General features: G+C 38.6%; 2 protein-coding genes across 2 annotated transcripts in view; one reads left to right on the top strand and one right to left on the bottom strand.

Moving 5' to 3' along the window:
- Positions 1 to 2,296: 2,296 nt before the first annotated feature.
- The window catches only part of TERB2 (telomere repeat binding bouquet formation protein 2), a 38,406-nt gene continuing 15,513 nt past the window's right edge, over positions 2,297 to 25,189 (bottom strand). Inside the window, exons 6-7 of the mRNA XM_027972214.1 lie at positions 11,972 to 12,060; positions 2,297 to 2,439 (exon numbers count right to left, since the gene is read on the bottom strand). Coding sequence (XP_027828015.1) covers positions 2,297 to 2,439; positions 11,972 to 12,060 — 232 coding nt within the window. The remainder of the gene's footprint in view (positions 2,440 to 11,971; positions 12,061 to 25,189) is intronic.
- LOC114115674 (developmental pluripotency-associated protein 4-like) lies at positions 13,111 to 19,260 on the top strand. Its single transcript, XM_042252887.1, is given in 3 exon segments — positions 13,111 to 13,134; positions 18,560 to 18,752; positions 18,755 to 19,260. Coding segments are annotated over 3 exon segments (723 nt in total).

Raw genomic sequence — 25,189 nt, 5'->3', positions numbered from 1 at the left:
CTTCTGCACTGACAGGGAGGCTCTTTTACCACTGAGCCACCAAGGAAGCCCTGACATTGCGTTGTTCTCTTCATTTCTGAGATGGGGAAGCAGGCACATAGCTTGCCAGCACCACAACACCAGTAACTCATGGGGCTATAGGGAGCTTTTTATCTTGTAAATTCGTAATTTTTATAGTTAGAGGACTAATCATATTTCCTATTTTTTGCATGTCAGATTTAGTAAAACAGATTTCCTAGGAATTTAGGTAGCTCATTTAAATACTTGAACTTACTGGCATAAGTTTGGTCAAATTTCTCTCAACATTTTTAACATTTGGCTTCATTTCTGATACTGGTTTTATGTGCTTCTTTCTCTTTTTCTTAACTAGTCTTGCTAGGAATGTATCAATTTAATTAGTCTTTTCAAAGAAAACATTTTCTTGATTTGTTGTCCCTTTCTATTATAGATTTGTTTCTTATTTCATTAATTCCCCCTCTTATCTATATTATTTCTTCCTTCTATTTTTCTCAGGAGTTGCTGGTGATTTTTTTCTAGTTTCCTGATATGGATGCTTATTAGATCACTGATTTTTAGTCCTTGTTCTCATCTAAAGTATGTATTTAAAACTACACAACTTCCTGAAGACACAGTTTTTTGAGGCAGAAACCCAGTGTGTCTCCCTTTGCCTGGCAAAGCAAAATAGCTATCTTTTTCTACTTAAATGTCCATACAATAGAATACTACTTTGTGATAAAAATAAAGTACTGATACCTCAAAGTGTAATGTGAATAAACTCCACATCATGCTAAGTGAAAGACGTCTGTCACAGAAGAGCATGTGTTCCATGACTCCACGTACAAATCATGTCCAGAATGGACAAATCTACAGACGGAAAGTAGACCAGGTGGCTGCCTCCAGTAGGGGGTGTGGGTGTGGTAGAGCGGCATGGCTGCTGGCCCAATAGGCAAGGGGTTTCTCTCTAGGGTGATGAAAAAGGGCTAAATTAGACTGTGGTAATGGTTGCACAACTCGGTCACTATACTACAAACCATTAAGTTGTACCCATTAAATGGGTGAATTGTGTGGTATGTGATTGTATCTTAATAAAGACGTTAAAGAGAAAAAATGGCTAGTCCATTAAATCAATGAAATATGATTTTAAGGTACATTCTATTCATTAATTATTAAACACTGAGTTTATTTTCAGGTTTTCCACATTGCTGAGTAATACTGTAACTAAATACTCCATTTGAAAGAACTATTTTTTTTTTAACTAAAGCTGCTATAAATGTAAAAGACATGCTATGTTAAGGTCACCTTTATAACTTCAAGATTAACACTTTACAGATGTAAAGAACTGGTTATCTTCCATACAATTATCTCCCATAAAACAAGGTCAGTAGCCTGTTCTTATGCCTCATTTATGGTTAGTCTGGCAGAAAGAGACACAAAAATAAAGTGCCTTAAACAAAGAAGACATTTTTCTCGGTCACATGAAAGTCTAGAGGTAGGCAACCCAGGGCTGGGGTGGCAGGTATCTCCACAATGTCCTCAGGACCCCAGGCTCCTTTTAGTCTACTGCTTTGCCAGTCACAGTATGCTCTTATGGTTCAAACAGTAGCTAAAAGAGGACCATGCTCCAGTCCCGGTTTAGCCTCCAGTTAGTCACTCTAAGCAGAACACTTTGTCAGGGCCTTCATTTCCTCATTAAAAACAAACAAGTTGGACCCAATATTCTCTAAGGTCCTTTGGTTCATTTCAGAAAACTTAACATTTGTTTACATGAAATCACTTCTGATACATTGATCAGAAACTGTTCATATAATGAACTGTGAATTACTTACTTCTTAACACATTTTTTCAAGCCAGAAACAGTAATTCAGCTATCACATTCTGAGATTTTAATCAAAATAAGATGCCCAGAATCATAAAATTTATCATTTACAGCATTAAACTTAAATATATATATATATATATATATATATAGTTAATAGAACATTAAAGTCAAAAGAATATCGGACAGAGGGAGAGACATTGAGAATTCATGAAGTATGTTTCATCGATAATCACTCCATAACAAATATGTACTCAGAATTTTGTGGACATAACCTTACAAGCTGGGGGAAAATGCCTTCCCAAATGTAAAAACAGAGAGCCAAAATGATTCTGAATTTCTAAAGGTACATTTTGAGGAAGAAAGAATTCTTCCCCATTCCCCCAACCTCCTATCCCAAAGAGGAGAATTTAAAAATATGCACATCTTTGGTAATAGTTTACAGAAAATAAATGCCCAGATAGAAAGACAATATTTAACTTAATACTTATTCTTTAATTTGTTTTTTATTGCAGACATGTTAATTTCATTTTGAACATGGTATGCCAAATAACCTGAACTTCCAGGAATGAAGTCATGTAGCTCCCCAAGAAATTTCTTCATGGCATCAATTGATATATAACCTACAGAATAGAATATATATATTGGAAATTCATACTATCTCCTTTTCAAGGTCTTTGATTTATTAGAGCTAAGATTTCCAAAGAATGTTTTTAGAAAAGAAGTAAAAAGAAGAAATACCAGTGAGAATATTCTCCATAAAACATGGTAACTATCGGGGAACACCTTCCTCGCCTCTTCACCACTATCCCTAGCCTTATACTCTTTTAAAACACCAGATACTTCATTAGCCACTTTGACTATAGAGAGTGTGATGTACCAGTTAGGGCTGGAACTTAAAAGTACCTAGACCAAAATAACTGGGACATGTGTCTGGCTTAGAATGTAATCACTTAGAACTCCCCATCCAGCTAGCTACTAACACAAACAGCTTTCCCTAGTAGGGCAAGCAACACCTTCCTGCATTGCTAACACTGAGATAACAGTCTTTAATAAAAAATTAAGAGGAAAACGGATATCACAACTTAGTCAACAAAGGTTGTAGGTGTAATTCCAATGTCATTAATAATCTGAAATAGATATGAGAATCAAAAAGAAAACCTGAATGGAAAGAGCTTACAGACTCAATGATTTTGAGTAATATTACCTTGATAGCAGTTGCTTATCTGAGTGATAATGTTTTATGTGTAATATAAATGTTTGTGGTCTATACTTATATTGAAACCTAATTTAAAAGTAAATACCATATGAAAAAAAATTCTGCTAAAGCTCAGAGATGACTGAATTTAGACCACCACCATCAATAGTATATCTATACAGTTTGTTTATAATAACAGATAATAAATTCAGTTAATAAATTAACTATGAGGCCAATAAAACTCATTAGAATCTTTATAGATATTTTAAACATAACCATTTACTTTAGAATATCTCTTAAAGCACTATTACTATACTCCATATTGTTCATGGTCCTTGCCTAATGGCTAGATTTCTGTGTAAAATAAAGTAGTGCATTAAAATATTAGCATTTAATTAACTGCACATACATACTATGTGAAGTTTCTAAAGATATGACGGAGGATAGAAATGTTTTAAATATTTACTATATTAAGAAAATTATTCCTGCAAGTTAAAGAAGGATAGGACATTTACGATTTAAAACTGGATTACTGTAGCAGTTTTGAAGTAGTTAGGACTTCAGGCTGAAATTGACAGACACCCAATTTAAACTAGCTTAGACAGAAACTAATGAGAACCTACTGCACGCATAGCACAGAAAACTCTACTCAGAGTTCTGTGGTGACCTAACTGGAAGGAAATCCAAAGAAGTGGGGATACACATATACACACAGTTGATTCACTTTGCTGTACAGCAGAAACGAAAACAACATTATAAAATGACTATACTCCAATAAAAATCCATTTTAAAAGATTAAAAAAGAATAAACTAGCTGAAGGTGAGTTTACTGGAAAGACACTGCTGTATCAACCAAACTATGAGGAAGGCATACATATTGCTAAGCCTCAGAAATAACTAGCTCTCATGGCCATCTCACTGATCTCCAGTTTTTTCCTATACATATTAATTTAAATTAATTTTCTTCTCAACACAAGCTGACTTTCTTTACAGGGTAGAAAATATGGCCACCAATAGCTCTCAAGTTTTTTATCTTAGAGGTATGGTCACTTGAATAAGAACAACATGACTTGCTGCGTTCCATGTCTAGAAATCCAAAGAACTGATTGGTCCAGCTCAAGTCAGGTATTCATTCCCCAAGCAACTGTTTGGGGTAGGAACTAGCTCATGTTTTTGGACAATGTAACCCAAAATAATTGGGAAGAAAAGAGAGTTCCTGAGAAAGACATTCTTGGTGGACAATTCTATATGAGTCTGTGGTAGTCAGCCCCTCAAATGGCCCTGAATGATCCCTATTTCCTGGTATTCATAAATTTGTGTAGGCTCCTCCCACTTTGTAATTGGATTATTCTGTATGACTGACAGCACTTGGCAGAAGTAATGATATGTCCCTTCTGAGAATAGGATATAGAAAAGACACTGGCTTCTGTCTTCAACACACTCTTTCTTGCATTGCATTTCTCATTCTGAGGAAAGCAAGCTACCACGTTGTGAATAGCCCTTATGGAAGTCCACTTGGTGAGATCTAAGCCTTTTGCCAAAACCAACAAGAACCCAAAGCCTGCCAACAACCATATGCATAAGCTTTGAAATGGACTTTTGTGTCCCTAAAATGACTGCAAACTAGCTGACAAACTGACTGTAACCTTACTAGGGAGACTACTAGACATAAGTATCCAACTAAGGCTTCCCTCGTAGCTCACTCAGTGAAGAATCTGCCTGCAATGCAAGACACCTGGGTTCTATTCCTGGGTCGAGAAGATCCCCTAGAGAAGGAAACAGCAACCCACTCCAGTATGCTTGCCTGGGAAATCCCGTGGACAGAGGAGCATGGCAGGCTACAGTCCATGGGGTCACAAGAGATGGACACAACTTAGCAACTAAACTGCCACCATCCAACTAAGATGCTCCTGGATTTCTGGTCCTCAGAAACTATAAAATAATAAGTGTTCACTGTCTTAAGCTGCTAAGTTTTGAAGCAATTTGTTACATAGCAATATATAAATGGAGAAGGGAATGGCAAACCACTTCAGCATTCTTGCCTTGAGAACCCCATGAACAGTATGAAAAGGCAAAATGACAGGACACTGAAAGATGGACTCCCCAGGTCGGTAGGTGCCAAACATGCTACCAGAAATCAGTGGAGAAATAACTCCAGAAAGAATGAAGAGATGCAGTAGAAGCAAAAACAATACCCAGTTATAGATGTGACTGGTGATGGAAGCAAAGTCCAATGCTGTAAAGAGCAATACTGCATAGGAACCTGGGATGTTAGGTCCATGAATCAAGGCAAATTGGAAATGATCAAACAGGAGATGGCAAGAGTGAATGCCGACATTTTAGGAATCAGCAATATAAAATGGACTGGAATGGATGAATTTAACTCAGATGACCATTATATCTACTATTGTGGGCAAGAATCCCTTAGAAGAAACGGAGCAGCCATCAGAGTAAACAAGAGTCCGAAAAGCAGTACTTGGATGCAATCTCAAAAAGGACAGAATGATCTCTATTCATTTCCAAGGCAAACCTTGGAATATCACAGTAATCCAAGTCTATGCCCCAACCAGTAATGCTGAAGAAGCTGAAGTTGAACAGTTCTATGAAGACCTACAAGACCTTGTAGAATGAACACCTAAAAAAGATGTTCTTTTCATTACAGGGTACTGGAATGCAAAAGTAGGAAGTCAAGAAACAGCTGGAGTAACAGGCAAATTTGGCCTTGAAGTACAGAATGAACCACGGCAAAGGCTAATAGAGTTCTCCCAAGAGAATGCACTGGTCATAGCAAACAACTTCTTCCAACAACACAAGAGAAGACTCTACACATGGACATCACCAGATGGTCAATACCGAAATCAGACTGATTATGTTCTTTGCAGCCAAAGATGGAGAAGCACTATATAGCCAGCAAAAACAAGACTGGGAGCTGACTGTGGTTCAGATCTTGAACTCTTTATTGCCAAATTCAGACTTAAATAGAAGAAAGTAGGGAAAACCGCTAGACCATTCAGGTATGACCTAAATCAAATCCCTTATGATTATACAGTGGAAGTGAGAAATAGATTTCAGGGACTAGATCTGATAGATAAGAGTGCCTGATGAACTATGGACGGAGGTTTGCGGCATTGTACAGGAGACAGGGATCAAGACCATCCTCATGGAAAAGAAATGCAAAAAAGCAAAATGGCTGTCTGGGGAGGGCTTACAATTAGCTGTGAAAAGAAGAGAGGTGAAAAACAAAGGAGAAAAGGAAAGATATAAGCATTTGAAAGCAGAGTTCCAAAGAATAGCAAGAAGAGATAAGAAAGCCTTCCTCAGCAATCAACACAAAGAAATAGAGGAAAACAACAGAATGGGAAAAACTAGAGATCTCTTCAAGAAAATTAGAGATACCAAGGGAACATTTCATGCAAAGATGGGCTCGATAAAGGACAGAAATGGTATGGACCTAACAGAAGCAGAAGATATTAAGGAGGAGCCAAGAATACACAAAAGAACTGTACAAAAAAGAGCTTCACTACCAAGATAATCACAATGGTGTGATCACTCACCTACAGCCAGACATCCTGGAATGTGAAGAAGTCAAGTGGGCCTTAGAAAGCATCACTACAAAGAAAGCTAGTGGAAGTGATGGAATTCCAGTTGAGCTCTTTCAAATCCTGAAAGGTGATGCTGTGAAAGTGCTGCACTGAATATGCCAGCAAATTTGGAAAACTCAGCAGTGGCCACAGGACTGGAAAAGGTCAGTTTTCATTCCAATCCCAAAGAAAGGCAATAGCAAAGAATGCTCAAACTACTGCACAATTGCACTCATCTCACACGTTAGTAAAGCAATGTTCAAAATTCTCCAAGCCAGGCTTTAATAGTACGTGACCCATAAACATCCAGATGTTCAAGCTGGTTTTAGAAAAGGCAGAGGAACCAGAGATCAAATTGCCAACATCCGCTGGACCACTGAAAAAGCAAGACAGTTCCAGAAAAACATCTATTTCTGCTTTGTTGACTATGCCAAAGCCTTTGACTGTGCTGATCATAACAAACTGTGGAAAATTCTGAAAGAGATGGGAATACAGATCACCTGACCTGCCTCTTGAGAAATCTGTATGCAGGTCAGGAAGCAACAGTTAGAACTGGACATGGAACAGACTGGTTCTAAATAGAAAAAGGAATACATCAAGGCTGTTTATTGTCACCATGCTTATTTAACTTAAATGCAGAGTATATCATGAAAAACGCTGGGCTGGATGAAGCACAAGCTGGAATTAAGATTGCTGCAAGAAATATCAATAACCTCAGATATACAGACGACTTCACCCTTACGGCAGAAAGCAAAGAAGAACTAAAGATCCTCTTGATGAAAGTGAAAGAGGAGAGTGAAAAACTTGGCTTAAAACTCAACATTCAGAAAATAAAGATCATGGCATCTGGTCCCATCACTTCATGGCAAATAGATGAAGAAACAGTGGAAACAGTGGCAGACTTTGTTTTGGGGGGCTCCAAAATCACTGCAGACAGTGACTGCAGCCATGAAATAAAAAGATGCTTACTTCTTGGAAGAAAAGTTATGACCAACATAGACAGCATATTCAAAAGCAGAGACATTACTTTGCCAATAAAGGTCTGTTTAGTCAAGCTATGGTTTTTCCAGTAGTCACTTATGGATGTGAGAGTTGGACTGTGAAGAAAGCTGAGCACCAAAGAATCGATGCTTTTGAACTGTGGTGTTGGAGAAGACTCTTGAGAGTCCCTTGGACTGCAAGGAGATCCAACCAGTCCATCCTAAAGGAGATGAGTCCTGAATGTTCATTGGAAGGACTGATGTTAAAGCTGAAACTCCAATACTTTGGCCACCTGATGAGAAGAGTTGACTCATCTGAAAAGACCCTGATGCTGGGACGGTTGAAGGTGAGAGGAGAAAGGGACAACAGAGGATGAGATGGTTCGATGGCATCATCAACTCAATGGACATGAGTCTGAGTAAACTCCAGCAGTTGGTGATAGACAGGGAGGCCTGGCATGCTGCAGTCCATGGGGTCACAAAAAGTTGGACACGACTGAGCGACTGAACTGAATTGAACTGAATATATAACTAATAAAGTATCTCTTATAAGTTCCCAAGCTTTTAATTATCAGAACTTTTTGGTTTGGGGACTTCCCTGGTGGTTCAGGAGTTAAGAACTTTAATGCAAGGGGGTCTAGGCTTGAGATTTTTTGCCTGCAAGAAATTTATCACTCTTACTTATTCTTTTCCTTTTTATTAACTATATGTGCTCAGTTGCTTCAGTCATGTCTGATTCTACAACCCTGTGGACCATAGTCCTCCAGGCTCCTCTGTCCATAGGCTTTTTCCACCTTGAATACTGGAGTCAGTTGCCATGCGCTCCTCCAGGGGATCTTCCTGACCCAGAGATCACACTGGTGTCTCCTGCATCTCCTGCACTGCAGGCAGATTCTTTACCACTGAGCCACTGGGAAGCCACATATGGAACTGTTAATCAGAATTTTTTATTATGGTTATAACCAGTGACAGCAGACTGAGAGAACCTAATTCCAGTCAAAAGCAAAAAAATAAACAAAAAACAGACCAAAAACACTTTGATATTTTATGGGACACTTGTAACACCTGGATATACGTCTGGTTGTCACAACATGGGGGTCATGTGGTGGAGAGGGGCATGTTTCTGGACGGGGTGCTACTGGGCACCCCATCTAATGGGCACTGGCCAGGGTTGCTCTCTACAACAAAGAATCATCTGGCCTAAAATGCCAACAAAGGTCCGTCAATTTCAAACTATGGTTTTTCCAGTTGTCATGTATGGATGTGAGAGTTGGACTATAAAGTAAGCTGAGCACCAAAGAACTGAAGCTTGTGAACTGTGGTGTTGGAGAAGACTCTTGAGAGTCCCTTGGACAGCAAGAAGATCCAACCAGTCCATCCTAAAGGAAATCAATCATGAATATTCACTGGAAAGACTGATGCTAAAGCTGAAACTCCAATATTTTGGCCACCTGATGCAAAGAACTGACTGATTTGAAAAGACCCTGATGCTAGGAAAGATTGAAGGCAGGAGGAGAAGGGGATGACAGAGGATGAGATGGTTGGATGGCATCACTGACTCAATGGACACAAGTTTGCATAGGCCCCAGGAGTTGGTGATGGACAGGGAAGCCTGGCATGCTGTAGCCCATGGGTTGCAAAGAGTCAGACATGAGTGAGTGACTGAACTGAACTGAAAATGCCATATATGACAGTTCCAGGACTGAGAAACTCTGTTCTAGGGTATAGCTCCAACTTGTATTTTCTAAAACCAGACATCTAACTAGATTTATTTTAAGATATTTAACATTCACTGAGTTGAACTCAACCCATTTTGAGGAAGAGACAGTAAAGTTATAGTCACAAATGTTGATAATGCTGCCTAAATTAGAATACTGCTGCCCTACATTTTCAATTAGATTACCACTGCCCTATATTTTCAATTAACACATGCTGATTTTCTCAACAGGAAGTTATTTCTTCCTGTACAGGCAAATGAGCATGATAAAAAAAGGAAAGACTGTCACTTTATGTCAAAATTAAAGACAATTAAATAATTTTTTAAATAAAACTTTCTTTTAAGAAAGTACTATTTTTAAATTTAATGCAGTATTAGAAAGAAAAAATAATTATTCAACTTCACAAATTAAAAAATTAGAAGATTTTACTTCTACCAATAAAATCAATACCAGCTTACCACAGGTTAAAATTATAAAGATGACTAATGATTATTTTTACAGCTTTTAGTAATTTTATTTGGCTGCACTGGATCTTAGTGGTGGCGCATGGGATCTAGCCCTCTGCCTGTGTGCTAAATTGCATCTGACTCTCTGTGACCCTGTGGACTGTAACCCTCCAGGCTCCTCTGTCCATGGGATTCTCTAGGCAAGAGTGCTAGTGTGGGTTGCCATTTCCTCCTCCAGGAGATCTTCCTGACTGAGGGATCAATCCCATGTCTGGCCGGTGGGTTCTTTACCACTAGCGCCACCTGGGAAGCCAGGGATCAAACCCAGGCCCCTTGTATTGGAAGCACTGAGTCTTAACCACTGGTCCACCAGAGATATCCCTATAGTTCTTTTTTAGTTTGTTTTATATAACACTGCCATGTCTTTTTAAACATTAAGATGGCGATGAGATATAGAACAGCATTGTTACTTGTCCAAGCCTAAGCATATGTCTTTACTGTATGGCTGATTTTAATATTTATTATTGGTCTTTATGTTATCAAACAGTCAGTAAATCCAAATAAGCAAAAGACATTTAGTATGTGGTGATGGAGCTGCCTGAAGCAAAATCAATACCAATACTATACCATAACCATCCATGTTTAAGGTACCTACATCTTATGTGAATATTTAGATCTAGGGAAAATCTAGGCAGCAACCAGCTACTCCCAACCGTAGTACTTAAGTACAGTTGACCCTCCAAATAATGTGGGGGTTAAGGGTGCCAACTCTTTCAGCAGTCAAAAATCCGCTTACAATGTATAGCCCTGGAGATTCAATGTTCCTCTTTATCTGCGGTTCTACATCTGCAAACTCAACCAGCTGCAGATTATGCAGAACTGTAGCATCTATTATTTTAAAAACCCTCATATAAGTGGACCCTGGAAGTTCAAACGCTTGCTGTCCAAAGGGCAACTGTACACCCTCTTAGTTCACTGTCCCTTGCAGCCAACAGTTGTCCCTAAGAGTTCCAGAACTGACTTTGCTACTATCATAGTTGGAATAGAAGTTTTCTTTGATATCTCCAACACTCAGCCCCAAACTACACATTCAAAGTTCTTAATTGCTTTTCTGAAGGCCATTTATATTACTCAAATGAATAGAAGGAAAAAACTAATAAAACAGGTGGATAGATAAACTTAGTTAGAGGAACAGTAATATGATAGAAGACATTTATGAATTTGTAAACTAGTTGCGAGAGGTAATTATGACAATGCTAAAAAAGATAAAACGATAAATATACAAATGATTTTGTAATGAAACATCCAAAAGTCCACACATTTTAACTGCAGTGTTTTAAAAACAATTTTTTAATCCTCTATTTTTTAAATTAATGATGACCCTACTAAATACTACCCACATTAAATTATTCAAATAATATCTCCTACTTTGCTTCACTTAGCACTACTCAAATTTCAATGGCCACTTTTCAACTAGTTCCTTTGTTTGCACCCTCTCAATGTCAGCCTCAATTAACTGTCTTCTTTTTATGCTGGGCACTAGAAAACCTAAATATGAAGTCTTTCAACATCTGGGTGACCCATGAAAGGGCTTCTGGGCACATGTGAGCCTCTTTAAATTATATGTAAAGTTTATGTGTTACGTTTGTATGTGTGTATGCTTGGGGGAAGAGACCTATGTTTCATCAGATTCTCAAAGGAAACTATATAATTAGGGTTGTTCAAGCAATTTATCTAGCTTCCCTGGTGGCTCAGATGGTAAGAATCTGCCTACTATGCAGGAGACCTGATCCATGAGTCGGGAAGATCCCCTGGAGAAAGGAATGGCTACCCACTCCAGTATTCTTGACTGGAGAATTCCATGGACAAAGAAAACTGGGGGCCTACAGTCCAGGGGGCCACAAAGAATCGGGCATGACTGAGCAACTAACACTAACATTTTATACAATTAATCTTCCAAATTGGGACACTTAAGAGCAAAAGTTGATGCCAGGACAACAGGCATAAACTGGAACTGTCTTATGTAAACACGGATGTTTCCACCTTACCAATAGACCAGTGTTTTAACACAGGAAATACAGGGCCTATTTGGGGTCAGTTCTGCAGATTAATTTTTTTAATGTGTGAATGAGGTCTCCTATTAGTGTGCATGGCAGGGGAGTTATACTTTGTATAACATATTCCCTTGTTTCTTCCCTACTTGAGTTGACTCTAAATTTTATTTTAAATTACCTGTTACCATGTTGTTCACTGGATAGTGCTGAAGAGGAAAGTACATCTGCTTTTCTACAACTGGAGTCCTTATAAAACGCTTTTCTGTGCTATAAAATGAAACATATAAAAAGTCACATTTATATTTGTTTTTTGGACTTGTTATACAAATTAGAAATTATTCCAGGCAATATGTATAGCAATGTATTGCTCTGTGATAAAACTTCAGTCTTATTAGGTGAAAACATTAACTATGAACTTCTTCTGTGCTTCCCAACAGACGGGGAAACAGTGGAAACAGTGACAGACTTTTATTTTGGGGGCTCCAAAATCACTGCAGATGGTGACTACAGCCATAAAATTAAAAGATGCTTGCTCCTTGGAAGTTATGACCAACCTAGACAGCATATTAAAAAGCAGAGACATTACTTTGCCAACAAAGGTCCAGCTAGTCAAAGCTATGGTTTATCCAGTAGTCATGTATGAATGTGAGAGTTGCACTGTAAAGAAAGCTGAGCACCAAAGAATTGATACCTTTGAACTGTGGTGCTGGAGAACATTCTTTTGAGTCCCTTGGACAGCAAGGAGATCCAACCAGTCCATCCTAAAGGAAATAAATCCTGAATGTTCATTGGAAGGACTGATGCTGAAGCTGAAACTCCAATACTTTGGCCACCTGATGCGAAGAACTGACTCATTTGGAAAAAACCCTGATGCTGGGAAAGATTGAAGGAGGGAGGAGAAGGGGACAACAGAGGATGAGATGGTTGAATGGCATCACCAACTCAATGGACAAGAGTTTGAGTAGACTCTGGGAGCTGGTGATGGACAGGAAGGCCTGGCATGCTGCAGTCCATGGGGTTGCAAAGAGTCAGATATGACTGAGTGACTGAACTGAACTGAGCAGATATTTTTGGTTTTCTTGACTACTTCAAAACACAAGTATTTATTGAGTAATAGAGACCTGGTCTTTTCCCCAATATTCTTGAAAGCATAATAATTCAATAATACTTTATAATTAGATAAAATACATAAATACACATGTAATTTTAAATACTCTAAAAGAAAAGGCCCCATTTTAAATAATCGTCACATTTACTGCTATTGTGTTCAAATAACTGGAGCTCTATTAATTAGTACTTGCACATTTTAGGTGAAAAATGATGTCTGGGAAAGAACATGAGGTACACTAAGTGACTTCTGAGTTAAAAAGAGAAAAAGTTAAATTATTCTGAGTGTGGTTATATAGTACAATTAATTACATTCTAATTTTTACAAAGCTAAGCAGTTTTCAACTAAAATATCTTATTTTCCTACTGCCAAATAGCAATGTTAACTATATTTAGACTATATATAATCCATAGATAATACAACTGTGTGAGAATAAAAACTTCAATAATAAAACATTGAGGTCATCCTTAAATTTATTTTCCTAAAAAATATCTTAAATTATATTGAGAGATAACAAAGACTTTATTTTCAATTTGTTTAAAAGTCCATCTAAAAGAAACTATAGCCTGGAGACTTCCCTGGCGGTCCAGTGGTTAGGACTCTGTGCTTCCACTGCAGAGGCCATGGGTTTGATTTCTGGTTGGGGAATTAAGATCCTGCATGCCATGAGGCATGGCCAATAAATTAAAAGAAAATAAATGAAAATAGAGAAACCATAGCTCATTTAGAAAGAGTCCTACAAATAAAGCAAAACAATGTTCCCAGAAAAGTCAGGGACTAAACAAGGATACCCATTATCATTGTTATAATTTACTACGGCTTTAAAATTTCTGGCCAAGCAGAAAGAGATGGGGGAGGGAAAAGCAAGAAATGCAAGAGATAGCTAGTAAAATAGAAGAGCTATATAGAGAAAAGGAAGAAAAAATACTTTCATTATTAACAAATGATATAAATGTGCATCCTGAAAACCCAAGAGGAAAAACTGAAATATGTTTAGAATCTTAAAGATTCCAAGTGGGTAAATGTAAGACAAATACTCAAATAAATTTTCTATGTATCAGCGATGACTAATTAAAATAAAATGGAAAAAAATGATCCAATCCACTATAGCAACAAAGTTCATAAAAATCTAGGGATAACATAATAAGCAGTTTCTGATTCTATCTGTAGAAAAATTAGGGAACCTTTCTGAGATATCAAAAAATAAAAACAAAAAAGGCATTGTCTTGGATAGGAATACTGAAAATTATCAATTATTCTCAAAGGGATTTTAGTGCTCAAGAAGAAATAATTCTAAAATTCACAGGAACAATCACATTAGAAGATCTAACAGGAGGTAAGATTAAATTTATAATAAAATGAAAAAATACCTAGGACTAATCTTAAAATAAATATAAGATTTACATGAAGAAAATATGAAAAGAATTCTAATATGTATCTATTATGTGGCTACACCAGATCTTAGTTGCAGCGTGCGGGGTCTTTAGCTGCAGCATGTAGGATCTAGTTCCCTGATCAGTGGTCTAACTGGGGACCCCTGCATTGGGAGCACGGATTTTTAGCCACTAGACCACGAGGGAAGTCCCCTGAAAAAAAAATTTTAAGGTCCACAAAAGAAAACTTGAACAAGTGAGGGAAAATATACCATTTTCTCAGATAGGAAGATTCAGCGTCAAAGTCTCCCTAAATTAACCTATAATTTTTGTAATGTTACTAAAAATAAAAACAGGAATTTTTAATATGAACAGGCTGGTTCAAATTCCATCAAAATTCAGATGGAAAAATAAACCAGGAAGAATAGCTAACTAAGAAAATTTGGAAAAGAGTAAGGAGGAGGAACTAGCTCTAGATATTAAATCATATTATAAATAATTAAAACAGCGGGACTGTTGTATGACAAACAGAATGTAATAGAATATATTACTAATAAAGTCCAGAAATAGACCCAAATACTTAAAGGGATTTAACCTAGGATAAAGGTGGCATTTCAATACAGTGGCAGGGGGGAGATAAATTATTCAACCAACAGACAAAAGTAGGTAATTATCTGAGGAAAAAAAAGAAGGTGAGATCCATACCTCATATCTTACACCAAGATATATTCGAAATGTGACAAAGATTTCAATTTAAAAATTAAAAAGTATCATTAAGAAAAACCATAGCAAAATAATAACAATAACCTCATAGAAGGCTTTCTTAAAGAATGAAACAAAACGCAAGGAGCCATTAAAGAAAATATTAGTAAGAATGAATACAGGACTTCGTCCAGTGGTTAGGAATCCACCTGCCAAAGCAGGAGACATGGGTTCGATCCCTGGTCTGGGAAGATTTCACATGCCATGGGGCAACTAAGCCCCTTGTGCTGAAACTACTGAGCCCTCATGCCAAGCCCATGCCCCACAACAAGAGAAGCCACTGCAATGAGAAGTCCACTCGCTGCAACTAGAGAAAGCCCGTGCACAGCAACAAAGGCCCAGTGCAGACAAAAATAAATAATTTCTTTTAAAAAAGAATGAATACATATAGTACAAAATTTCTACATGCAAAACCCATTTTTTATTTATGAACTTTATTTTTTTTATAAAAATTACGTATTTCTTTGGCAAACAGTCTTCACCTTATTTTACTCATAGCATATCTGGAATGCCACACTACAGGATAAGTCTTAACAAGGTCTACATTTCCAAAGTAGCACGTGTCTACCAGGCACTGTAGAGGAAGATAAAGAAAAGCCAGGATCTGCTGAGGTGAAGAAGAGGGAAGGGGTAATATATATTAGCAAAAGGCTAATGTGAAGGTAGAAATATGTTATCACACTGTGTCAGAGAAAGTATAAAAGAATGATGACTATCCCAGTTTACCCTGGATTGAGGGATTTCTCAGACATGGGCTTTTCAGTGCTAAAACCAAGACCATTCCAAGCAAATCTGGATGTCTGGTTACCCTAACCATGTAAATACAAAATCAATTGGAATGTAATTTGGTTTAACCTCTTGGAGGGCAATTTGACAAGGCCTATCAAGCATACAAAATGAATACACTCCTGACTCAGCAATCCCCTTCTAAGAATTACTCTACAGACACTTGCACACATACAAAATGACATTACTTGATCAGTCACTGAAGCACTGATTTTAACAGCAAATGAGAAATTACCTCAAGTCCAGGAAAACAGGAAAACAGTTAAATTATGGTAAATCCATATAATAAAACACCACATAGCACAAAAATGAAAACATTCTTTATGTAGTTAACATGGAATGATCTAAAAGGTAAATTATTAAGAGAAAAGAGGAAAGGTGCTGAACAACGTTTATAGAATATTACTATCTACGAAGAAAAGGAAGAATATTTACTTGAATTTGCCAGTATATACATATACAAGAACCTGATAATACTGGTTGCCTCTGGGAGGGAAACGGGCTATTTAGAAGCCAGTATATTTCATCAGTTCAGTTCAGTTCAGTTGCTCAGTCATGTCTGACTCTTTGCGACCTCATGAACCACAGCACACCAGGCCTGCCTGTCCATCAACAACTCCTGGAGGCCACCCAAACCCACATCCATCGAGTCGGTGATGCCATCCAACCATCTCATCCTCTGTTGTCCCCTTCTCCTCCTGCCCTCAATCTTTCCGAGCATTGGGGTCTTTTCAAATGATTCAGCTCTTCACATCAGGTGGCCAGCGTACTGGAGTTTCAGCTTCAACATCAGTCCTTTCAATGAAGACCCAGGAGTGATCTCCTTTAGGATGGAGGATCTCCTTTAGGACTGGTTGGATCTCCTTGCAGTCCAAGGGACTCTCAACAGTCTTCTCCAACAAAACCATCAACTGTGAACTTCTCCACAGTCAAAAAGCATCAATTCTTCTGCACTCAGCTTTCTTTATAGTCCAACTCTCACATCCATACATGACCCCTGGAAAAACCATAGCCTTGACTAGATGGACCTTTGCTGCCAAAGTAATGTCTCTGCTTTTTAATATGCTGTCTAGGTTGGCAAGGGCAGTGGCCGAGAGGAGCTACCTCACATCAGAGGTAAGAGTGTATTTCATAGTTTCCCCTATTGTGTATCTTGAATTTCGAACCATATGAATATATTCTCTATTAAAAATAAAATTTGACAATAGAAAATAATAAGTAGGCATGAGGAACTAAGGAAAAGATTTTCAAAAGGAGAGCAATGAGTTTGGTATTTATGTGCCTTGTTTGGTATTTATGTGCCTTGTCGGCTATTTATGTTATTTATCTGGACATAAAAGCAGTAAAAGAAAAAGAAAAGTGATTAGTTTAACAATGTAAAAATCCAAAACTTATGTCTCCAAAAAATATAAGCCAGATAAACATCTGAGGAAACAATGTGACTAACTGGATATGTGACAATGTGACAAAAAGTACAATATAGCTATTATGTAAAGATATCAGACAAGTTGATAAGAAAAACAGTAAGACTCCCAGTAGAAAATGAGGAAAGGGTAAAAATAAGTCATAGAAAAGGACATGTAAAATGCTAATAAATTAAAAAAGATTCAAACCTACTAGTAATCTAATAAAAAATACAAATTAAACCAAGATCCTATTTTTTATCTATCAAGTTAGCACAAGACTTATTAATATACTGATGAGGATATAGTGAGACAAACACTAGTGGAATTTTTAAATTTGTACTTTTATGGGAAGCAACAGGCATCATGGCCTTTAAAAACATTCATGTTTCATTAATATCATAAAATTCACATCTGAGAAGATTTTAAAATTTAAGAAATAAATTTAAAAAAATAATAATAATAAAAAAAAAAAAAGAAAATCATCTAGGGAATTTCATGGCTGTCCAGTGGCTAGGACTCTGCACTTTCACTGCCAAGTAGCTGGTCGAGAAACAAAGATCCTGGAAGCAACATGGTGCAGCCAAAAAATGAAAAGAACATTATCCAAGAAGTGGAGAAATATTTATTTTTATTTTTATTTTTTTTTTCAGTGTCTATAATCAACTTTATTTTAATATAATCTAAACACATATCATTTAGAAAGTACCAAGAAAACTTTATGTACAAGAGCTGATGCTATTGCATTTTAAAAAAGCTGGCAAGTTCCTGCTACGAGTGTATCCCAGGAGATACCACTGAGGAAACCTGATATATTGGAGTAGATGTTGCGGCATTTGGCCCAGTTTGATAGCCCTCAGGGTTAACCTGAAGTTGTCAATGTTTGATGCTAGATGTAGAACATCTCGTAAAACCACTTCATTGATTTGCAACAAAATCAAAACCCTGCAATCATTAAGACTTCTTATACATATCTAAATTTTTAAGCAGACTGTCATATTTTAAGTCCAAGTTTCCTGGAATAGTCTGCAGTGCTAATCTTGCAAACAAAATATCAATCTCTATCCCATCAAACAGTTTGATAACTGGTACAAATAAATGCCTCTTTAACAGTTCTTAAATCTTTACTTCTCCCTGTAATTTCAACTTATCATAGAATGAGGTGAAAAAGTCACTTCAATCAGCATGTCTTGCTGCAACACACAACGCATCAATATTGGCAGTTTTTTGTATATACTCCTAATCTGTAAAATCCAGGTGTAAACATTTTCCCATCAGCATGTTCAATTACAGATTGCGGAAGATTCTTGCTTTCACTGATTTCTCGTATCCAGTCTTTCACCAGTGTGAAACCTCCGAAGACACCGACGCGGATCCCCATCCCCCCTCTACCTGAAGTCCTGCCGCCTGTCAACCTGGTCCACAGGGATGTCATTCGTGCTTGGTGCCAGCAGTTAAAACTGAGCACCAAAGGCCCGAAACTAGATGGATATAAACGACTCTGTGAATATGCTTACCCTCATCAAAAAAAATTCCTGCCACAACACAGGAGGCCAGGATCCTGTCACTATCGAAAAGGATAAAGATAGAAAAGGGGGAACTACCACTGGAATGCTCTGTTGAGAAAACATCTTCTGATGGGGCTGCTCCTCTTGCACGGGGGCCACCTGCCCTTGAGGGAGCTCCTCCGCCTCTTGAGGCAGTTGTATCCACTTCTGCCCTCGACTCAGAAGCTGTGTTTGCCTCCTGGAGCAGAATGGCAGCCAGGGCCGTGAAGACGGAGTCAGTAGGATCACAAGAGACCTGTGAGGTCCGCTGGTGTGTGGTCCACGGGAGAAGTCTCCCAGCTAACACAGAAGGCTGGGTTCGTTTACAGTTTCATGCTGGGCAGGCATGGGTGCCTGGAAAACGAAGGAAGGTGTCCGCATTCTTCCTGATACCTTCTGGTGATTTTCCACCCCCACACCTGGAGGACAATATGCTGTGCCCTGAGTGTGTACACAGGAATAAAGTATTAACAAAAAGCCTGCAGTGAGATCATAATACCAGTAAAAGGATACAGCTATGATTATAATTAATGATAGAGAAGTGACTACAATCAACTCCACGGTGACTAGACAGCTGAACTCGGCCGCTCCGCTCTCTCCATGCTTCCTGCTTCCAGGGTGCACAGCCTGCTTACAAGGTTACATGAAAAAAGAAAGCCTGTGAACTGATGGGAAACAGAAGCAGAAGTGACTGTCTGTCCAAATATTTATTTTTTAAAAGATATTTATGAAGGTGCTACAAGAGTAGCAAATTATAAATTTTTTTTAATTTGAAGGGAGGTGGTTAAATGGATGATAAGACTAAATGCCAATACAGCCATTCAGTTCAGTTCAGTCGCTCAGTCGTGCCCGACTCTTTACGACCCCATGAATCGCAGCATGCCAGGCCTCCCTGTCCATCACCAACTCCCGGAGTTCACTCAGACTCACGTCCATCGAGTCCATGATGCCATCCAGCCATCTCATCCTCTGTCATCCCCTTCTGCCTCCAATCCCTCCCAGCATCAGAGTCTTTACCAATCAGTCAACTCTTCACATGAGGTGGCCAAAGTACTGGAGTTGGTTAGATCTCCTTGCAGTCCAAGGGACTCTTAAGAGTCTTCTCCAACACCACAGTTCAAAAGCATCAATTCTTTGGTGCTCAGCTTTCTTCACAGTCCAACTCTCACATCCATACATGACCACTGGAAAAACCATAGCCCTGACTAGACGGACCTTAGTTGGCAAAGTAATGTCTTTGCTTTTGAATATGCTGTCGAGGTTGGTCATAACTTTTCTTCCAAGGAGTAAGTGTCTTTTAATTTCATGACTGAAATCACCATCTGCAGTGATTTTGGAGCCCCCAAAAATAAAGTCTGACACTGTTTCCACGTTTCCCCATCTATTTCCCATGAAGTGATGGGACCAGATGCCATGATCTTCGTTTTCTGAATGTTGAGCTTTAAGCCAACTGTTTCACTCTCCACTTTCACTTTCATCAAGAGGCTTTTTAGTTCCTCTTCACTTTCTGCCATAAGGGTGGTGTCATCTGCATATCTGAGGTGATTGATATTTCTCCCGGCAATCTTGATTCCAGCTTGTGTTTCTTCCAGTCCAGCGTTTCTCATGATGTACTCTGCATATAAGTTAAATAAGCAGGGTGACAATATACAGCCTTGATGTACTCCTTTTCCTATTTGAAACCAGTCTGTTGTTCCATGTCCAGTTCTAACTGTTGCTTCCTGACCTGCATACATTACAGACATGATATCAAATAAGGTTTTTCAAAATGGGGAACTGCCCATACAATAATAAATAGAAAATGAAGAGACAGACTCTCTGCTATCTGACCTCAACTCTACTTAATGTGTACACGGAAATCACTTCAGTCATGTCCAACTCTTTGCAATCCTATGGACTTCTGTGTCCATGTGTCTGGTTTCTCAACCACCAGCCTCCTCTGTCCATGAGATTCTCCAGGCAAGAATACTGGAGTGGGTTGCCATGCCCTCCTCCAGGGGATCTTCCTGACCTAGGGATGGAACCCACGTCTCTTACATCTCCTGCATTGACAGGTGGATTCTTTAGCACTAGTGCCACCTGGGAAGCCCACTTAATGTGTGTATCTGTATAAAACTAGCAAGAAATGTACTAATGTTGATGGTGGTTATCTGAGTGGTGGGTTTGGTTACAATTTAAATTTTCTTTATTCTTTTTTTGTCAGTATTTTCCATCTTGACAAACTAGATGCATTTATTATAAAATAAGAACAAGAAAAATAAGCAAAAATTCATGCCATTTTCAGAAGATTTGGGAACATCCTGGGAAAGAAAAATAGCACAATGATTAAGAGTTTGGACTCTACAATTGGTTTCAAAGTACCTTCACTACTTAAATAACACAGGGTGAATTATTTAAATCTCTGAACCTGTTTCCTCAATTGTAAAACAAGGCTAATACTATTTATCTATCTTATAGAGTTGTGAGAATCAAATGAAATACTGTGAATTGCTTAGCTCATAAATGTCTTTCATTTGGCATGTGTTCAATAACTAGTTCACCATTTAGTGTTCAATATTACACGCTCTGGTGGTTCCACAAAGACATCTACCTTTATTTTTGTTATTTTGTTGTTACTGGAAAATATTAGACATATTTCCCCCAGATTTGTAAGCTCTCTTTGTATATTAGGGCTTCCCTGGTGGTGCAGAGGTTAAAGCGTCTGCCTGCAATGTGGGAGACCTGGGTTCGATCCCTGGGTCAGGAAGATCCCCTGGAGAAGGAAATGGCAACCCACTCCAGTATTCTTGCCTGGAGAATCCCGTGGATGGAGGAGCTTGGTGGGCTACAGTCCACGGGTCTCAAAGAGTCGGACACGACTGAGTGACTTCACTTTCACTTTCTTTTGTATATTAAGGAAAATAGCTTTCGTCAAATGTTTTTTCAAGTATATATTTTTCTTTTAACTTGGTTTATATTTCTATTTCCAGGCACAAGTTTAAAATAGTTTTGGTAGTCATATTATCAGTCTTTTCCTTCAGTTCAGTTCAGTTCAGTCACAGTTGTGCCCAACTCTTTGCGACCCCATGAATTGCAGCATGCCAGGCCTCCCTGTCCATCACCATCTCCCGGAGTTCACTCAGATTCATGTCCATCGAGTCTGTGATGCCATCCAGCCATCTCATCCTCGGTTGTCCCCTTCTCCTCCTGCCTCCAATCCCTCCCAGCATTAGAGACTTAACCAATCAGTCAACTCTTCGCATGAGGTGGCCAAAGTACTGGAGTTTCAGCTTTAGCATCATTCCTTCCAAAGAAATCCCAGGACTGATCTCCTTTAGATTGGAATGGTTGGATCTCCTTGCAGTTCAAGGGACTCTCAAGAGTCTTCTCCAACACCACAGTTCAAAAGCATCAATTCTTCGGCGCTCAGCCTTCTTCACAGTCCAACTCTCACATCCATACATGACCACTGGAAAAACCATAGCCTTGACTAGACGGACCTTAGTCGGGAAAGTAATGTCTCTGCTTTTGAATATACTATCTAGGTTGGTCATAACTTTTCTTCCAAGGAGTAAGCATCTTTTAATTTCATGGCTGCAGTCACCACCTGCAGTGATTTTGGAGCCAAAAAAAAATAAAGTCTGACACTGTTTCCACTGTTTCCCCATCTATTTCCCATGAAGTGATGGGACCGGATGCCATGATCTTCGTTTTCTGAATGTTGAGCTTTAAACCAACTTTTTCACTCTTCTCTTTCACTTTCATCAAGAGGCTTTTCAGCTCCTCTTCACTTTCTGCCATAAGGGTGGTGTCATCTGCATATCTGAGGTGATTGATATTTCTCCCGGCAATCTTGATTCCAGCTTGTGTTTCTTCCAGTCCAGCGTTTCTCATGATGTACTCTGCATATAAGTTAAATAAGCAGAGTGACAATATTCAGCCCTGATGTACTCCTTTTCCTATTTGGAACCAGTCTGTTGTTCCATGTCCAGTTCTAACTGTTGCTTCCTGACCTGCATATAGGTTTCTCAAGAGGTAGGTCAGGTGGTCTGGTATTCCCATCATTTTCAGAATTTTCCACAGTTTATTGTGATCCACACAGTCAAAGCCTTTAGCATAGTCAACAAAGCAGAAATAGATGTTTTTCTGGAACTCTCTTGCCTTTTTCCATGATCCAACGGATGTTGGCAATTTGATCTCTGGTTCCTCTGCCTTTTCTAAAACCAGCTTGAACATCTGGAAGTTCACAGTTCATGTATTGCTGAAGCCTGGCTTGCAGATTTTGAGCATTACGTTACTAGCGTGTGAGATGAGTGCAATTGTGCAGTAGTTTGAGCATTCTTCGCTATTGCCTTTCTTTGGGATTAGAATGAAAACTGACCTTTTCCAGTCCTGTGGCCACTGCTGAGTTTTCCAAATTTGCTGGCATATTCAGTGCAGCACTTTCACAGCATCACCTTTCAGGATTTGAAAGAGCTCAACTGGAATTCTACCACCTCCACTAGCTTTGTTCATAGTGATGCTTTCTAAGGCCCACTTGACTTCACATTCCAGGATCTGGCTCTAGGTGAGTGATCACACCATTGTGATTATCTTGGTAGTGAAGCTCTTTTTTGTACAGTTCTTCTGTGTATTCTTGGCTCCTCTTCTTAAATCTTCTGCTTCTGTTAGGTCCATACCATTTCTGTCCTTTATCGAGCCCATCTTTGCATGAAATGTTCCCTTGGTATCTCTAATTTTCTTGAAGAGATCTCTAGTATTTCCCATTCTATTGTTTTCCTCTATTTCTTTGCATTGATTGCTGAGGAAGGCTTTCTTATCTCTTCTTGCTATTCTTTGGAACTCTGCTTTCAAATGCTTATATCTTTCCTTTTCTCCTTTGCTTTTTGATTCTCTTCTTTTCACAGCTATTTGTAAGGCCTCCCCAGACGCCATTTAGCTTTTTTACATTTCTTTTACTGACAGAATGTGATCCACTGGAGAAAGCAATGGCAAACCACTTCAGTATTCTTGCCTTGAGAACCCCATGAACAGTATGAAAAGGCAAAATGATAGGTCACTTAAAGATGAACTCCCTGGGTGGGTAGGTGCCCAATATGCTACTGGAGATCAGTGGAGAAATAACTCCTGAAAGAATGAAGGGATGGAGCCAAAGCAAAATCAATATCCAGTTGTGGATGTGACTGGTGACAGAAGCAAGGTCCGACGCTGTAAAGAGCAATATTGCATAGGAACCTGGAATGTTAGGTCCATGAACCAAGGCAAATTGGAAGTGATCAAACAGGAGATGGAAAGAGTGAACCTCGATATTCTAGGAATCAGCGAACTAAAATGGACTGGATAGTGTGGATTTAACTCAGATGACCATTATATCTACTACTGCAGGCAGGAATCCCTTAGAATAAATGGAGTAGCCATCATGGTCATCATAAGAGTCTGAAATGTAGTACTTGGATGCAACCTCAGAAACGACAGAATGATCTCTGTTCATTTCCAAGGCAAACCATTTAATATCACAGTAATCCAAGTCTATGCCCCAACTAGTAACGCTGAAGAAGCTGAAGTTGAATGGTTCTATGAAGACCTACAAGACCTTGTAGAATGAACACCTTAAAAAGATGTCCTTTTCATTATAGGGAACTGGAATGCAAAAGTAGGAAGTCAAGATACACCTGGGGTACCTGGCAAATTTGGCCTTCGAATACAGAATGAAGCAGGGCAAAGACTAATAGACTTTTGCCAAGAGAACACACTGGTCATAGCAAACACCCTCTTCCAACAACACGAGAAGACCCTACACATGGACATCACCAGATGGTCAACACCAAAATCAGACTGATTATATTCTTTGCAGCCAAAGATGGAGAAGCTCTATACAGTCAGCAAAAACAAGACCGGGAGCTGACTGTGGCTCAGATCATGAACTCCTTATTGCCAAATTCAGACTTAAATTGAAGAAAGTAGGGAAAACCACTAGACCACTCAGATATGACCTAAATCAAACCCCTTATGATTATACAGCGGAAATGAGAAATAGATTTAAGGGACTAGATCTGATAGATAGAGTGTCTGATGAACTATGAACAGAGATTTGTGACATTGTACAGGAGACAGGGATCAAGACCATCCCCATGGAGAAGAAATGCAAAAAAGCAAAATGGCTTTCTGGGGAGGCCTTACAAATAGCTGTGAAAAGAAGAGGTAGAAGATAGAATGGTAGAAATAAATGAAACAGAGAGGAAAAAAGAAAAAAAAATATTAGAAGAAATGAGGACAACCTCAGAGACCTCTGGGACAATGTTAAATGCCCCAACATTCAAATCATAAGAGTCCCAGAAGAAGAAGACAAAATGAAAGACCATGAGGAAATACTTGAAGAGATAATAGTTGAAAACTTCCCTACAATGGGGAAGGAAATAATCACCCAAGTCCAAGAAA

Source organism: Ovis aries, chromosome 7 (assembly GCF_016772045.2).
Source record: "Ovis aries strain OAR_USU_Benz2616 breed Rambouillet chromosome 7, ARS-UI_Ramb_v3.0, whole genome shotgun sequence".
Classification (NCBI taxonomy): Eukaryota; Metazoa; Chordata; class Mammalia; order Artiodactyla; family Bovidae; genus Ovis; species Ovis aries.
This window is presented reverse-complemented; position numbering and strand designations above follow the sequence as displayed.